Here is an 18,036-nt window from a genome sequence, read left to right on the forward strand (position 1 = left end):
AATATTAGCGATGTCAGAATAAAGTCTTGCTCCACTTCACAAACTAAAACAGAGCTGTAACCAATGAAATTATATATATTTGAGGGTTTAATAAATGAAATTTAAAGCACTATCATTTGAACCTCAGATATTTTTATTTATGAGCTTTGCAAATATAAAAACCTTACTACACACATGACATTTTATACATAACAAGTTATTTTTCTTCAATATATTTAACAAAGAGCAGATTTCTTCTCATTTGACAGATGAAAAAAATTAAAACAGTTTAGCTTGAAGTCATGAAAGAAGCCTTTGTTAGTTCTGGAATTGTATCCAAGGATACCTTACTCCAAGGCCTCTGTAGAGACCATACCTATCTAATATACTGTGTTTGGAATTTTTTCTTCTTTCTAGTTATATTGGACTCTGTTAGTTATCTTAAACATTACATTAATGGAGGAAATGCAATATTAAGCGATTGTATAACAGGCAGAGAGAGACTATGTGTGGATTAACTGAGTTTTATAAAAATATAAACATTATTGGTACATAGAGATGTCCTCTAAGGTGCCGTTTTAGCAGCATCTGTTTATATTCTGACTCTATCAAGTAATACAAAACCAAGATGCTATTAAAGTCGGACATAAAGGCAAATGTCATTGTGCTTTTGTTTTTGCTTTTGAATAACTGTTTTGTGGTTGACTACAACCTTTAAAAATGATCCTTATAATGAATTTTTCTATTACAAAAATGGATGTAACTTCAAGATTTACCTTGGTTTTCATTACAAACATTATTTATCTGACACTATAATCCTGCCACATCTCCTTAATAAAAGTTGAGAACATAAAATACAGTTTTGTTCTTTTTTGTTAAACATCAACAATGTATAACACTGTTTTCCACATGCAGAATATAGTTTAGGATTGCATTTTATTGACTTTAGTCCTGATTTAAGTTGATGTTTGACCCTTCTAACACTAAATTCAATGGATGCATAAGAAAACAAGCTTTTGTTTTATTTTATTAGTCTCAGGTGTACAGAACAATGTAATAGTTAAACATTTCACCCTTCAAAAAAATGATAATCCCCCTTCCCCAATCTGTTGCCCCTCTGACATCGTAGATATCTATTACAATTACATTGACTATTCCCTATGCTGTACTCCATATCCCGTGATCATATATATATATATATATATATATATATATATATATATATATATGTTAAATTATAGATGACATACAATGTTATTCATCTTCAGGTGTAACGTGCAGTGGTCAGGCATCTATACCGTCCATGAAGTGGTCTCCCTAATAAGACATGTGCCCATCTGACACCATACAAAATCTTGACAACGTTATTGATTGTATTCCCAAAAGCGTTTTTCATATCCTGTGGCAATATTGTACTTACCAATTTGTGCTGTCTAATCCCCTCACATTCTCCCTCATCCCCACCCCCTTACCGTCTAGCAACCATCATTTTTTTCCTCTATATCTCTGAGACTATTTCAGATTACTTTGCTCATTTATTCAGTTCTTTAGATTCCACATATAAGTGAGATCATATGGTATTTGTCTTCCTCTGACTGACTTATCTCACTTAGCATAATTTTCTCTAGGTCCATCCATATTGTTACAAATGGTACGATTTCATTCTTCTTTATAGCTGAGTAATACTCTATTCTATAAATGTACCACAGTTTCTTAATCCAGTCATCTACCAATGGGCATTTTGGTTTTTTCCCAAGTCTTGGCTATTGTGAATAGCCCTGCAATAAACATAGGGGTGCATATATTTTTTCGAATTAGGTTCTTGGATTTTTCTGGATAGATATCTAAGAGTGGAATTGCAGGGTCATAAGGTAGTTCCATTTCCAGTTTTCTGAGATACCTCCATACTGATTTCCATAGTGGCTGCACTGATCTGAAATCCCACCAACAGTGCACAAGGGTTCCCTTTTCTCCACAACCTAGCCAGCACTTCTTGGTTATTGATTTATTGATGATAGCCATTCTGACCTGAGTGAGGTGGTATCTCACTATGGTTTTCATTTGCATTTCTCTAATGATTAGTGAGGTTGAGCATTTTTTCATATGTCTGTTGGCCTTCTGTATATATCCTCTTTAGAGAAATGTCTCTTCATGTCCTCTGCCCATTTTTTAATTGGGTTGTTTGGTTTTTTTGGTGTTGAATTGAATGAGTTTTTTATAAATTTTGGATATTAACCCCTTAACAGATGTATTATTGACAAATATGTTCTCCCAGTCAGTAGGCTGCCTTTTTGTTTTATTAATGGTTTCCTTTGCTGTGAAAAACCTTTTTAGTTTGATATAATGCCATATGTTTATTTCTGTCTTTTACTTCCCTTGCCAAGGGGATATATCAATAAAAATATTACTCAGGGTAATGTCTGCAAATTTACTCCCTGTATTTTCTTCTAGGAGTTGTATAGTTTTAGGTCTTACACTTAAGTCTTTAATCCATTTTTAATTTGTTCTCATATATGGTATAAGGAGGTTGTCCGATTCCATTTTTTTGCATGTGTCAGTCCAATTTTCCCAGCACCATTTATTCAACTGACTTTCTTTACCCCAATGTAAATTCTTCCTTCCATTGTCATAGATTAAATGACCATATAGGCATGGATTTATTTCTGGGCTTTCTATTCTGTTCCATTGATCTATGTGTCTGTTTTTGTGCCAGTACCATACTGTTTTGATTACTATAGCCGTGTAGTATGATTTGATATCGGGTAGCATGATACCTCCCACTTTGTTCTTATTTCTCAAGATTGCAATGGGTTTTCGGGGTCTTTTATGGTTCCATATAAATTTTAGGATTATATGTTCTATTTCTGTGAAAAATGTCTTTGGTAGCTTGATAGGAATTGCATTGAATCTGTATATTGCCTTAGGTAGTCTGGACATTTTAACTATATTGATTCTTCCTATCCATGAGCATGGTATGTGTTTCCATTTATTTGTATCGTCTTTGATTTCTCTTTTCAGTGTCTTAAAATTTTCTGAGTACAGGTCTTTTACTTCTTTGGTTAAATTTATTCCTAAGTATTTTATTGTTTTTGAAGCAATTGTAAACGGGATTTTATTCTTGATAGTTTATTATTGGTGTATACAAATGCAACTGATTTCTGAATATTAATTTTGTACCCTGCTACTTTACTAAATTCATTTATCAATTCTAATAGTTTTTTAGTGGAGTCTGTAGGGTTCTCTATATATAGTATCATGTCATCTGCACATAATGACAATTTTACTTCCTCCTTTCCAATTTGGATGCCTTTTATTTCTTTTTCTTGTCTGATTGCTGTGACTAGAACTTCCAGCACTATGTTGAATAGAAGTACAGAAAGTGGGCAAACTTGTCTTCTTCCTGATCTTAAGGGGAAAGGTTTTAGCTTTTCCCCACTGAGTATGTTGTTAGCTGTAATTTTATCATATATGGCCTTTATTATGTTGAGATATCATCCCTCTATTCCTTCTTTGCTAAGAGTTTTTTATCATAAATGGCTGCTGGATTTTGTCAAATGTTTTTTCTGCATTTATTCATGTGACCATATAATTTTTATTTTCATTTTATTATTGTGGTGTATCACGTTAATTGATTTGCAGATATTGAACCAAACTTGCATACCAGGAATGAATCCCACTTGCTTGTGGTGTATGATCTTTTTAATGTATTGCTGAATCCAGTTTGCCAGTATTTTGTTGAGGATTTTTGTGTCTATGTTCATTGGGATATCAGCCTGTAGTTTTCTTTTTATGTAATGTCTTCGATTTTGGGATCAGGGTGATAGTGGCCTCATAAAATGCTTGAGAGCCTTCCCTCCTTCTGGATTTTTTTGGAACAATTTGAGGAGAATATGTGTTAATTCTTTTTTGAAAGTTTTGTGAAATTCACCTGTGAAGCCGTCTGGTCCAGGACTTTTGTTTGCTGGAAGCTTCTTGATTACTGATTCAATTTCATTTATAATAATTGGTCCGTTCAGAGTTTATTTTTCTTCTTGAGTCAGTCTTCAAATATTGTATGCTTCTAGAAATTTACACATTTCTTCCAGGTTGTCTAATTTGTTGGCATATAGCTGCTCATAGTAATTTCTTAAAATTGTCTGTATTTCTGTAGTATCTGTTGTCACTTTTCCTCTTTCATTTCTGATTTTATTAATTTGGGTCCTCTCTCTTTTTCTTGGTGAGTCTGGCTAAAGATTTGTCGATTTTGTTTATCTTTTCAAAACAACCAGCTCCTGGTTTCATTGATCTTTATTATTGTTTCTGTTGGTCTCTATTTCATTTATTTCTGCTCTGAGCTTTATTATTTCCTTCCTTGTACTCCATTTTGGCTTATTTTGCTGTTCTTTGTCCAGTTCCCTTAGGTGTAAAGATAAACAGTTGATTTGAGGTTTTTGTTTTTTTGTTTGTTTGGGTAGGCCTGCATTGCTATGAATTTCCCTCTAAAGACTGCTTTTGCTGCATCCCATAGATTTGTTATGGTTGTGTTTTCATTTTCATTTGTCTCGAGGTATCTTTTGATTTCTTCCTTGATCTCATTGTTGACCCACTCACTATTTAGTAACATGTTATTCAGCCTTCATGTATTTGTATGTGTTCTGGGTTTCTTCTTATAATCGATTTCTAGTTTCATAGCACTGTGGTGAGAGTAGACACTTGATATGATTTTAATCTTCTTAAATTTATTGGGACTTTTTTTGTGGCCTGGCATGTGGTCTATCTTGGAAAATGTTCCATATGCCCTTGAGAAGAATGTATATTCTGCTTCTTTGGGGTGAAATGTTCTAAAAATATCGATTAAATCCAACTGGTCTAAAGTGTCATTTAAGGCCATTGTTTCCGTGTTGATTTTCTATCTGACGGATCTGTCCATTGGTGACAATGGGGTGTTGAAGTCCCTTACAATGATAGTGTTACTGTTGATCTCTGACTTTATGTCTTTCATAATCTGTTTTATATTTTTAGGAGCTCCTATGTTGGGTGCATAGATGTTAACTAGGGTTATGTCCTCTTGTTGGATTGATCTCTTTATTATTATGTAGTGTCCTTCTTTTTCTTTTATTGTAGTCTTCATTTTAAAGTGTATTTTGTCTGAAATAAGAATTGCTACTGCAGTTTTTCTCGTTTCCATTTGCATGAAATATCTTATTCCATCCCTTTACTTTCAGTCTGTGTGTGTCTTTTGATTTGAGGTGAGTCTCTTGTAAGCAGCATATGCATAAGTCCTGTTTTCTTATTCACTCATCCACTCTTTTGATTGGAGCATTTAGTCCATTCACATTTAAAGTGATTATTGATAGGTACATATTTATTGCCATTTTGTTATTCACATTTCTGGTCTTCCATTGTTAGTTTGTTTTCCCCTGTCTTCTGCTTAAAAAAAGCCCTTTTAACATTTCATGCAATGCTGGCTTCGTGGTAATGAATTCTTTTCGCTTATTCTTTTCTGGGAAGCTCTTTATCTCTCCAATTTTTTTTTTAATTTGTTAGGGTGACAATTGTTAGTAAAATTACATAGATTTCAGGTGTACAATTCTGTATCACATCATCTATAAATTACATTGTGTGTTCACCACCCAGAGTCAGTTCTCCTTCCATCACCGTATATTTGATCCCCCTTACCCTCATCTCTCTCCTTCAATTTTAAATGATAGCCTTGCTGGGTAGAGCAATCTTGGTTGTAGGTGTGTGTTTTTCATCACTTTGAAAATTTCCTGCCACTCCTTTCTGGCATACAGAGTTTCTGTAGAAAAGTCAGTTGATAGTCTTATAGGAATTCCCTTGTAGGTAACCTGCTGTCTTTCTTGCTGCTTTTAGGATTCTCTCTTTATCTTTAACCTTTGCCATTTTAACTATGATGTGTCTTGGTGTGGGCCCATTTGCGTTCATTTTATTTGGAACTCTATGCACTTCCTGGGCTTGTATGTCGATTTCCTTCACCAGGTTAAGGAAGTTTTCAGTCATTATTTCTTCAAATATCTCCTTGATCCCTTTCTCCCTCTCTCCTCCTTGTAGTAGTCCTGTGATGTGAATGTTGTTGTGCTTGATGTTGTCCCATAGGTCTCTTAAACAATTTTCATTGATTTTTATTCTTTTGTTGTTGTTGTTATTCCGATTGGGTGATTTCCGCTAACTTGTCTTCTAAATTGCTGATTCGGTCCTCTGCTTCATTTAATCTGCTCATAATTCCTTCAAGTGTATTCTTTATTTCAGTTATTGTATTCTTTAATTCTGACTGTTTACTTTTTATGATTTCTGTATCCTTCTTTATGTTTGCTCTCTCTTTGTCAAGCTTCTCACTAAGTTCCTTAAACATTTTTATCATCAGTGTTCTAAACTCTGTCTCTGATAGGTTGGTTGCCTCTGTTTCATTTAGTTCCATTTCTGGAGGTTTCTTCTGATCTTTAATTTGGGACATGTTTCTTTGCTTCCTCATTTTGGCTGTCACTCTGTGATTGCTTTGATGTATTAGGTAAATCACCTATGTCTCTCAGTCTTTGCTAGGTGGTCTTATGTAGTATGTGTCCTTTATACTCGAATTGCAGTCTCCCAATTCTCCTGTCCAGTATGTTCTAGAGGTGTCGCTGTTGAAGTATACCTTTAATTGTTTTTGGCTTGTCAGAGAGTTAGATTGACCCTTAGCTGATTAACTGGGAGAATTAGCTCCACTCACTGTGTATGAGCTGCTGTGTGGAGATTGACCACTTAGTGAGACTCGGCCCCTGCAGGCTTTTGTGCCTGTGGAGAATTTCCTTTGAGAGCGCTGCTTGTATGTTCAACCAGGTAGTACTCTGGTTTGGTCGGACAGTGGCCTCTGGGTGTGTTTCTGGTATCTCATGGGTGGGGCTCCCACTCAGGGCCATTTCAGCCCTGTCTGTTACCATCCCATGGCTACCTTGTAGGTGCCTTCAAGCTGTATACAGTGGGCTGCTGCCTATGCTGAGCCTGGAGACATGTGGTGGTGGCCTTTCTGTGATCTGAGGCTGGCTGCTACCAATATTGGTCCTGAGGCAGTTTAGCAAAAAGGCCCAGGGCCCCCTAGACCTGTTGTCACCTGTTAGTTGCACGTACAGCCCAAGTGTTGAAAGAGGCTTCTTAGAAGCATGTGTCTGGCTGGTTGACCCAGTGTTGAGTGTTCCCCTCGGTGAGGCACACTAGCTGGGCAGGATGCAGTGCAAGTGAGTCATGAAATGAGACCAGTGGTTTTTACAACATTAATGCAGATTCAGATTTTATACCAGTACCTAGCCTGTGACCCCCTTGTATAGTGCCCTAAGGACACTGCAGCCAACCTCCACCTCAAGCTCACAAACTTTGGAGAGCTGTTCCCAGGTAGCTGTGGTGCAAGTTTGGGGTCACTGAACACTACCAAGATGTCCCCAGGGCTCTGTGGACTGTCTGCTGTTGTAAAATACCTTTTCCACAGTTTGTGGTTGTGGGGCCAATCACCCAGGAACCCAGAGTGCCCCTGGCAATGCAGCTGTAGGTGGGTGAGGTGGGGTTACAGGTGGCTAAAGGCTGTGGTCAGTGGTTTCTACAAATTCAGTGTAGCCTCATCTCCTGGACCAGTGGGCCCATGCCCACTTTGCAAAACAGAAACAAAACAAGGCAAACAAGCAACACCAAAAAACAAATACACCACCACAAAAACATGACAAACAACGAAACAACAAGAGAAACAAAAATATATAAAAGAAACAAAAACAGCAGAACAAGTCAGAAAAACAGTAACCAAAGCAATAACAGGACAAACAAACCAGAGAAACAACAACAACAAAACAAACAAACAAAAAGAATAAGGACAAAAAGATGAATAAGGAAAAAAAGGACAAAAAAGAAAAAGGGGAAAAAACGATAATGACTAAAAAAGGGGGGAAAGAAAAAAGAGGAGAAAAACAAAAAGGTCTTCCTCTGCTTTAATCTGCAGGTCACTTGCTCAGTAAAGAGAATGTCCAGTCTACTCAGCACCAGCTGTGTGGAGGGCAAGGGCCCAGCGCGGCATGGGCCGGCCTCCCTCTCAAGCTCCCTGGCTTCCCCCTCTCAGGCTTGCAGGCTCCTGTGAACTGCCTGCAATTGACTGGTGTAGGCTCCGGGACTGTGTTAACCACCAAAAATCCCCACAGGTTGCTGTGGGCTGTCTGCTGCTACAAAAACCCTTTGTGGCCTGAGGAGGTAGGGCCCAGGCACCAGGGGCTCAGGGTGCCCCCAGCAAAGCAGCTGTAGGTGGGTTGGGCAGGCCCCCAGGGCACCACGGGGTGTGGTCAGTGGCCCCCACAAAGTCAGAGCAGTGTGTGTGGGCTCCTGCACCAGCAACCAGCCCAAACAAACGCGACTCAAATGCCTTGGCCAGATTCACGCCACCACGCATCTCCCGGCCCAACACTCTCAGGAAAACTCTCAGTCTCTGCCTGTCTCAACCAGCAGCCTGTGGAGGAGAGCGCCCAACAGTCAGGCCTCTCCCTGGAGATGCTGCACAAGCAGAAAACAAGCTTTTATTTTGAGGCAAAGTCATGTTTTCATTACATAGCTAGTAGTAATCGTTTTCCACAAATATTAATTGTGCTAATATTCTTAAGTCCCACAAAGTAATAATCTGCTCTAGATTTGAGTTACAATATACAAATTATGTATGATTATTTACAAGTTGGAACCTCTTTCCACCTAAAGACATGTTCATTTTTAGCCTGAATTTCTCTGCACTGGATCTCCCCTGCAGTAAACATTTGAAGATAATGAATGAAGTCATGGCATAGAATGACTCACAGTCACTTAGGCACTTAATTTTTCAAGAACAATTGATTTTCAGAGACAAAACTCCAAACTTTCAAGGATGGATCTCTTCTGTCTGTAACTTTTGAGTGCCCCCAGTTACTCGTGGATAACAAATCATGAAGACATAGGTATAAGACCTATTTGTATGCACAAATCTAAATAGTGCCCTTTGGTGCCTTCCTCCCTAAATTACTTAGCTCGTTTTCCCCAGAACCAATCCAAATATATAGAGAATCTAAAAAAAAACATTAAAAAAAATATCAAGACTGATGTCATCAAAAAGACGGCGTGAGGTGAGCCTCTGAAAAGCTCCCCTGGAACTTACGACTAATCGAACAACAATAACTCCACAAAGGACTCCCTGCACAGCAGACAGGCAAGACGAAGAGGCCCACTTCTGAATTCACCTAAAGGAGGGCAAATCGCGTGAGAGGGGGAGAAGGGAAGGGAGAAGTGCAGAGATGGAGCCTGGGGCACAGGACGCAGACCTAGCTCACTGCTCCGAGCTCACTGCATCCCGGAACTACCACAGCTGCGGGAGATAGAAGAACTCGGACTGCTAGGCCTCCGCTTATGGCCCACAGGGCTAAGGAGGCAGCATATAACACGGTTGAACCCAACGCTTACAGCAGAGACCTTGGAGCAAAGACTGGGGGAAGAAGGCTGAAAACGGTGGTTTAAGTCCTCACTGCTGAGCAGAGAACAGAAGCTTTACGCACTGAGACTAGCCGCCCCGTCCCTACCCTTCCAGAGTTCGCCCCACCGCCACCTGCCCAGTGCTAGAAGTGGAACAGTAGCAGTGTCAGATAAAAAGAACAGAATATTTCATGTTCTGAGAACTGTGGACAGCAGACACAGATTCACAGCCCAACTAGTTCCGGAAAAGGGGCGGGAGCTGTGGAAGCAGGACTGGCTGTGGTGGTGGTCGCCGCCATTGCTCTGGGCCACTTCTCACACCTCACCCTGCCTCTGCCCACCTATCAGGGCAGATCCCTGCAGTAGTAAACAGAACTGCTAAAACATATGGGCTCTGAATGTGGTGTAGGAACAGCTTTGGAATTTCAAAAGCTCTCCGTATACTCACATGGACACTGCACCCTGTGACCCAAGTGAACTATTAACAGACGAGAAGCCTGTATTCTAGGTAATCCCCCCATTGTGTGAGAAGCTGGACTAGTGCAGAGAAAGCATAGCACTACTGTGTGAGACAGGAAAAAAAGGCTGCAGTCGGAGAGAAAATAAAACATTCTACTAACAAATACTGGAAAACAAAAGACTTCTTCCTATTAACCTGTTGCAGAAGCCACTCCTGTAGATGTTTAAGAAGAGAAATAATAAATCAGTAATTGCCATGAATAACCAAGGCAAAAAGACAGCTCAGAAAGAAAGTCAAAGTCTCCAGAAAAGGAGCTTAAAGATATGGAAATATGTGACTTAAATGACAGAGAATTCAAGATTGCACTTCTGAAAAAACTCAACGAGATGCAAGAAAATACAGAAAGGCAGTTCAATGAACTCAGAAACGCAATCAAACAACAACATGAGCAATTTACGAAAGAGATTGAAATTTTCATAAAGGACCAATTAGAATTTCTGGAGATTAAGAACTCAATAGAAGAAATTAAGAATGAAATAACCAGCTTAGGTAGTAGAGTTAACCAGATGGAGGAAAGAATCAGTGACATTGAAGACAGAAACCTGGAAATTACACAGATTGAAGAAGAAAGAGACTTGAGACTTAAAAGAAATGAAAGAACTCTACAAGCAATTTCTGACTCCATCAGAAAGAGCAATATAAGAATAATGGGCATACCAGAAGGAGAAGAAAGAGAGAAGGGAACAGAGAATATATTCAAACAAATTGTTGATGAGAACTTCCCAAACTTGTGGATAGAACTGGATCCTCGAATCCAAGAAGCAAGTAGAACACCTAATTACCTCAATTCCAACAGGCCTTCTCCAAGGCACATTGTATTGAAGCTCTCTAAAATCAATGACAAAGAAAGAATCATCAAGGCAGCCAGGGAAAAGAAGACGGTAACCTACAAAGGAAAGCCCATTAGGTTATCATCAGATTTTTCAGCAGAAACTCAACAAGCCAGGAGGGAGTGTAACCAAATATTCAAACTATTGAAAGAGAGAAATTATGAGCCAAGAATAATGTATCCAGCAAAAATATCCTTTAGATATGAAGGAGGAATAAAGACCTTTCCAGACATACAGAAGCTGAGGGAATTTTCTAATACACAACCTACACTATAAGAAATACTAAAGGAGGCTATTCGATCACCATCAACAGGGACAATTTGTGGCAATCAAAGCATAAAAAGGGGGAGAGTAAAGGCCTGAACCGGAATATGGGAATGGAGAAAGAAAGCGCGCTGACGAAAATGTTATACTCTAAATATCAAACTTTCTTTTACATAAACTTAAGGGTAACCACTCACCAAAATTCCAGAACTGAAATACATACTGTAACAAAAGAAGAAACAGAAGGAAACATCATAGAATATCACCACAGAGAAATAATGGACAACAACAAAAAGGCAAAGAAACAATGAAGACAGAGCCTTACCAGAAAACTAAACAGAGAATGAGTGGAAATCCTCACATACCAATAATCACCCTAAATGTAAATGGACTGAACTAACCAATAAAAAGGCACAGAGTAGCAGATTGGATCTAAAAACTAAACCCAACCATACGCTGTCTCCGAGAGACACATCTCAGCTACAAGGACAATCATAGACTCAAAGTTAAAGGGTGGAAATTGACACCCCAAGCAAATGGTACCCAGAGAAAATCAGGTGTAGCCATAATGATATCAGATGAAACAGACTTCAGGGTGAAAAATATAACAAAAGACAAAAACGGACATTTCATAATGGTAAAGGGCACTATACAACAAGAAGACATAACAGTCATCAATATTTATGCCCCAAATCAGGGAGCACCGAAATATAACAAGCAACTACTAACAGAACTAAAGGGAGAAATTGACCCAAACACAATTATACTAGGGGACTTAAGTACATCATTGACAGCTATGGATATATCATCCAAACAGAAAATAAATAACGAAATAGCAGCCCTAATTGACATATTAGATGAAATGGACATAATTGACATATATAGAGCACTTCATCCTAAAACATCAGACTATACATTCTTTTCTAGTTTACATGGAACATTCTCAAGGATAGACCATATATAGAGACAGAAAATCAGCCTCAGCAAATTTAGGAAGACTGAAATCATACCAAGCATATTCTCTGATCAGAACGCTTTGAAATTGGTTCTCAACTACAAAAAGAAAGCAGGAAAAAACACAAATACATGGAGATTAAACAACACACATTTAAAGAATGAACGGGTCAAAGAAGAAATTAGAGGAGAGATCAAAAGATTCATAGAAACAAATGACAATGAAAATATATCCTACCAACATTTTTGGGATGCAGCGACAGCAGTTTTAAGAGGGAAATTTATATCATTACAGGCCTATCTCAAGAAACAATAAAAATCCCAAATAAATAACCTCATGTTACACCTTAAAGAACTAGAAAAAGAAGAACAAGTGAAACCCAAGGTCAGTACAAGAAAGGAAATAACAAAAATCAGAGCAGAACTAAATGAAATAGAGAACAAAAAGACAACAGAAAAAAATAATGTGACAAAGAGCTGGTTCTTTGAAAAGATTAACAAAATTGAGAAACCCTTGGCTAGACTCACTAAGATAAAAAGAGAGAAGACACTAATTAACAAAATCAGAAATGAAAAAGGGGAAGTTATCACAGACACCACAGAAATACAAAGCATCATCCAAGAACACTATGAAGGACTATATGCCACCAAATTCAATAACCTAGGAGAAATTGACAAGTTCTTAGAAACATATAGCCTTCCAAGGCTGAACCATGAAGAACTGGAAAATCTAAACAGACCGATCACCAGTAACGAAATTGAATCAGTCATCCAAAACCTTCCCAAAAGCAAAAGTCCGGGACCAGATGGCTTCACTACTGAATTCTACCAAACCTTCAAAGAGGATCTAATACCAATCATGCTCAAACTCTTCCAAAAAATTGAAGAAGAGACAGTACTCCCTAACTCATTTGATGAGGCCAACATTACCCAGATACCAAAACCTGGTAAGGACAACAGAAAAAAAGAAAACTACAGACCAATATCTCTGATGATTACAGATGCAAAAATCCTAAACAAAATTCCAGCAAATGGAATACAACAATGCATTAAAAAGATTATTCATCACGATCAAGTGGGGTTCATCCCCGGGGCACAAGGATGGTTCAACATCCGCAAATCCATCCATGTGATACATCACATAAACAAAATAAAGGACAAAAATCATATGATTATATCAATTGATGCAGAAAAAGCATTTGACAAGATACAACATCCATTTATGATTAAAACACATAATAAAATAGGTATAGAAGGAAAATAACTTAACATAATAAAGGCCATAGATGACAAGGCCTCGTCTAATCTCATAATTAATGGTGAAACACTGAAGCCCTTTGCTCTACGTTCAGGAACACGACAGGGCTGTCCCCTATCACCTATGCTTTTCAACATAGTGTTGGAAGTCCTGCCAGAGCAATCAGGCAAGAGAAAGAAATAAAAGCCATCCAAATTGGGAATGAAGAAGTTAAATTGTCACTCTTTGTTGATGACGTGATGCTGTATATAGAAAACCCTAAAGACTCCACCAGAAAGCTATTTGAAACAATCAACAAATTTAGTAATATGGCAGACTACAAAATCAGCATACAAAAGTCCATTGCGTTCCTATATACTAACAATGACATCTCAGAAAACGAAATACAAAAAACAATTCCTTTTGCAAATGCAGGAAAAAGAATAAAATACCTAGGAATAAACTTAACCAAGGATGTGAAGGACCTATGTGCTGAAAACTATAAGACAATTTGAAAGAAATTGAAGAAGACACAAAGAAATGGAACGGGTTTGAAAATTAATCTGGGGAACGTAATTTGGTGGTTACCAGAGGGTAAGGGGGTTGGGGGGTGGGGGATGAGGGTGAGGGGGATCAAATGTATGGTGATGGAAGGGGAGCTGACTCTGGGTGGTGAACACACAGTGTGATTTATGGATGATGTGATACAGAATTGCACACCTGAAATCTATGTAATTTTACTAACAATTGTCACCCCAATAAATTAAAAAAAAAAAAAAGAAATGGAAAGACATTCCGTGCTCATGGATTGGAAGAATCAACATAGTTAAAATGGCCATGTTACCTAAAGCAATATACAGATTTAATGCAATCCCCATCAAAATCCCAATGGCATTTTTTAAAGAAATAGAACAAAAAATCATCAGATTTGTTTGGAACCACAAAAGACCCCGAATAGCCAAAGCAATCTTAAGAAAGAAGAATAATACTGGAGGTGTCACACTCCCTGACTTTAGCTTGTACTACAGGGCTACAATAATCAAAACAGCATGGTATTGGCAGAAAAACAGACACATAGACCAATGGAATAGAATTGAGAACGCAAAAATAAAACCACATAAATATGGACAGATAATTTTTGACAAAGAAGCTAAAAACATACAATGGAAGAAAGACAGCCTCTCCAATAAATGGTGCTGGGAGAATTGGATAGCCACGTGCAAAAGAATGAAACCGGACTGCTGTCTGTCACCATGTACCAAAATTAATTCAAAATGGATCAAAGACTTAAGCATAAGACCTGACACAATAAACTGCATAGAAGAAAACATACGTACTAAACTTATTGACCTTTGGTTCAAAGAGCATTTTATGAATTTGACTCCAAAGGCAATGGAAGTAAAAGCTAAAATAAACGAAAGGAACTATATCAAACTTCAACCATGGACAAAATAAAGACGCAACCAACTGAATGGGAGAAGATTTTTGCAAACAGTGCCTCCGATAAGGGGCTAATATCCAAAATATACAAGGAACTCATGAAACTCAACAACAAAAAAACAAACAACCCAATTGAAAAATGGGCAGACGACCTGAAGAGACATTTCTCCAAAGAGGACATACAAATGGCAAATAGACATATGAAAAAATGCTCAACATCACTAATCATCAGAGAAATGCAAATAAAAACCATAATGAGATATCACCTCACCCCAGTCAGAATGGCTATCATCAACAAGACAAATAGTAACAAGTGTTGGAGAGGCTGTGGAGAAAAAGGAACACTCATACACTGTTGGTGGGAATGCAGACTGGTGCAGCCACTATGGAAGGCAGTGTGGAGGTTCCTCAAAAAATTACGAATAGAATTACCATATGACCCAGCAATCCATCCCCTGGGTATCTACCAAAAAAAAATATGAAAACATTTATCCATAAAGACACATGTGCTCCAATGTTCATTGCAGCTTTGTTTACGGTCGGTGGCCAAGACATGGAAACAACGAAAATGTCTTTCGATAGATGATTGGATAAAGAATTTGTGGTATATATACACAATGGAATATTATTCAGCGGTAAGAAAAGATGATATAGGAACATTTGTGACAACATGGATGGATCTTGAGAGTATAATGCTAAGCGAAATAAGTCAGACAGAAAAAGCAGAGAACCATATGATTTCAATGATATGTGGTATATAAACCAAAAACAACAAAAGAACAAGGCAAAGAAATTAGAAACAAAAACTCATAGACTCAAACAATAGTTTAGTGGCTACCAGATGGTAAGGGGGGTGGGGGGTGGGAGATGAGGGTAAGAGGGATCAAATATATGGTGATGGAAGGAGAACTGACTCTGGGTGGTGAACACACAATGGGATTTATAAATGATGTGATACAGAATTGTACACCTGAAATCTATGTAATTTCACTAACAATTGTCACCCCAATAAATTTTTTAAAAAAGTATCAAATCTGAAGTCTGGTGAAAGCCCACATGATTAAGCCCTAAGTTTATAGTGATTATAATAGAAAACAAAACATTAGATTCCTCTCCGGGCAGCAGTAGAAAGCAATTTCATTACAGCTGTTCTCCTGACTCAGAAGCCTGTAGGTCACAAACACCGTTATGGTAGGCAATATATCAAATATGATCATTCCAAGTTTGTGTGTGACTTTTAATCACCACATATATTGCTGGGTAGGAGGCTTGATTTCAAATTCTGCCTAAGACATATTGCTATTAGTGTGCTTGTTCTGAAAAGACTGCCTAGTGACTAACTCTAGCTTAGCTTTTCTCTTTTTTAAATTTTCTTTGGGTTGGCAGGGTTTAAATGTTTAAAAGTGTTTTGGGAGGTGGCCAGTTAGCTCAGTTGTTTAGAGCGCAGTTCTCTTAACAACAACGATGCCGGTTCAATCCCCACATGGGCCACTGTGAGCTGTGCCGTCCAGAAAGAGATCGAAACAATTACTTGACTTGGAGCTGATGGATCCTGGAAAAACCCACTTAAATAAATAAAGGAGGGGGGTTTAAGTGTGTGTTTTTTTCTTAACTGTTTTTCGTGTGCAACAGAAAAATTTAGAGCTTAATTTGTCTTTTGGTTTTGCTTTAAAAAAAAAAAAAACCTTTCCATGATTAGAGAACTTGCCTTGACCTCATGGCTGGAGCTTATTGGTCATTCCATCAGTGCTAAGCTGTTTTGTTTATTCTTTTTACAAATATTTAATTAGTACCTTCTGTGTGCAAGATACTGTACAAACTATACTGTACCTTAATTTTAAAGCTAAGGGCAGTTTAGCCTCTCTCTCTTCCTTCTTATTGTTCAGTGAAGGAAACATTTCAATGTGCTATTTTGATCATTACATCATACATATCTGCTTTCAATTGTTTAGTTAATGGAGTGCAGTAAATAAGAAAATTTTTAAAAAAATGCATTTGACTTTGGAATACATGTAATATGTGACATTTTGCATTAGAAGTTGCAAAGACATATGTGGAGATTTAAAAAAGAAAGCCCTTACAACCAATTAGGTATGGTTACCATTACATACATACCCTTACAGGAAGGCCTGTCTCTGGAGTGCCTTACTTAAGCAGAATTTGTATGCCTATTTTTTCAGAGATATTGTGAAAGTTTTTTTTCTTCTATTTTAAATAGTATTATAGTAATTTTCTACTTTCTAAGTGTTCATCAACTAAACGTAGAGGGATGTGGCTCAGACACACACTGAGTGTGACACTGAGGAACCAGTCAGTTATCAGAGCTTATTCCGATAACCTAGACTAGATAATCCCATCACTAAAACTAAACATTGAATGTATATGCTCTCTATATTGTTGAGTATAGTGATGATGATCAGGTATGTATTTACGAAAACTTCTCTACCTGTGTTACAGAAAATAGAAATTATTGATGATGAAGAAAGTGACATGATAAGTAATTCTGAAGTAGAACAAGTGAATTCTCTCTTGGATTATAAGGTAAAAGTAATTTCAAATTGTGAATTCTAAAACTCATAGACGCAGGTAACAGTTTAGTTAACCAGAGGTTAAGAGGCTGGAGGGATTGGTAGAAGAGGGAAAAGGAAGTCAAATATGTGGTAATAGAAGGAGAACTGACTCTGGGTGGTGAGCACACAATGTAATATATAGATGATACATTATATAATTGTACACTTGGAACTTATATAATTTTACTAATCAATGTTACCCCAATAAATTTAATTTTAAAAATGTGAATTCATTAAGAAAAGCTATTAAATAAGGAGGACTTTTACAGTACTTGTGTACTGGTTTATTTCACTGCCATTTGGTAAGTAAAACATCCTGGGGCTCCACATCGACTCCCTCTGCAACTTGGATATCAGTCAGGGTGACGGGAATTTTAATTAATTCTGGCTTGTTCAGTGGTTATGGTTATAAGCATAGAGGTTGCTGAGTGGGAGTAGCTATTGATGGTGTACAAGAAGGTGGAGTTAATGTGAAATTACGAATGTGAATATCAGTGGTTAATGTGAAATTTATGGCAATGCTTTTTAGTATATGTGCTGCCGAAGCGAGCATAGGCAATGCTTTTTTAAAGCCAACGTTCTTTCTTTTTTCTTTTCTTTTGGCAATGTTCATTTTTAAATGGTGGTAAAGGGGAAATTTTTTCCAGATTTTTTATTTGCTAATTTTATCTTGTATTGCAACTTCTAAAGATCATTTTTTGTCTTTTCTAAATCTTTTTATTTAAGTATAGTTGGTATACAATATTATATTGGTCATATTAGTTTCAAGTGTACAGTATGATTCAACATTTTTATACC

General features: G+C 37.5%; 1 protein-coding gene across 1 annotated transcript in view; it reads left to right on the forward strand.

Annotated features, from left to right (window-relative positions):
• Positions 1-18,036, forward strand: part of HDX (highly divergent homeobox) — a 208,495-nt gene that overhangs the window by 177,100 nt on the left and 13,359 nt on the right. The window contains exon 8 of the mRNA XM_033121807.1: positions 17,126-17,209. Coding sequence (XP_032977698.1) covers positions 17,126-17,209 — 84 coding nt within the window. The remainder of the gene's footprint in view (positions 1-17,125; positions 17,210-18,036) is intronic.

Source organism: Rhinolophus ferrumequinum, chromosome X, assembly GCF_004115265.2.
Source record: "Rhinolophus ferrumequinum isolate MPI-CBG mRhiFer1 chromosome X, mRhiFer1_v1.p, whole genome shotgun sequence".
NCBI lineage: Eukaryota > Metazoa > Chordata > Mammalia > Chiroptera > Rhinolophidae > Rhinolophus > Rhinolophus ferrumequinum.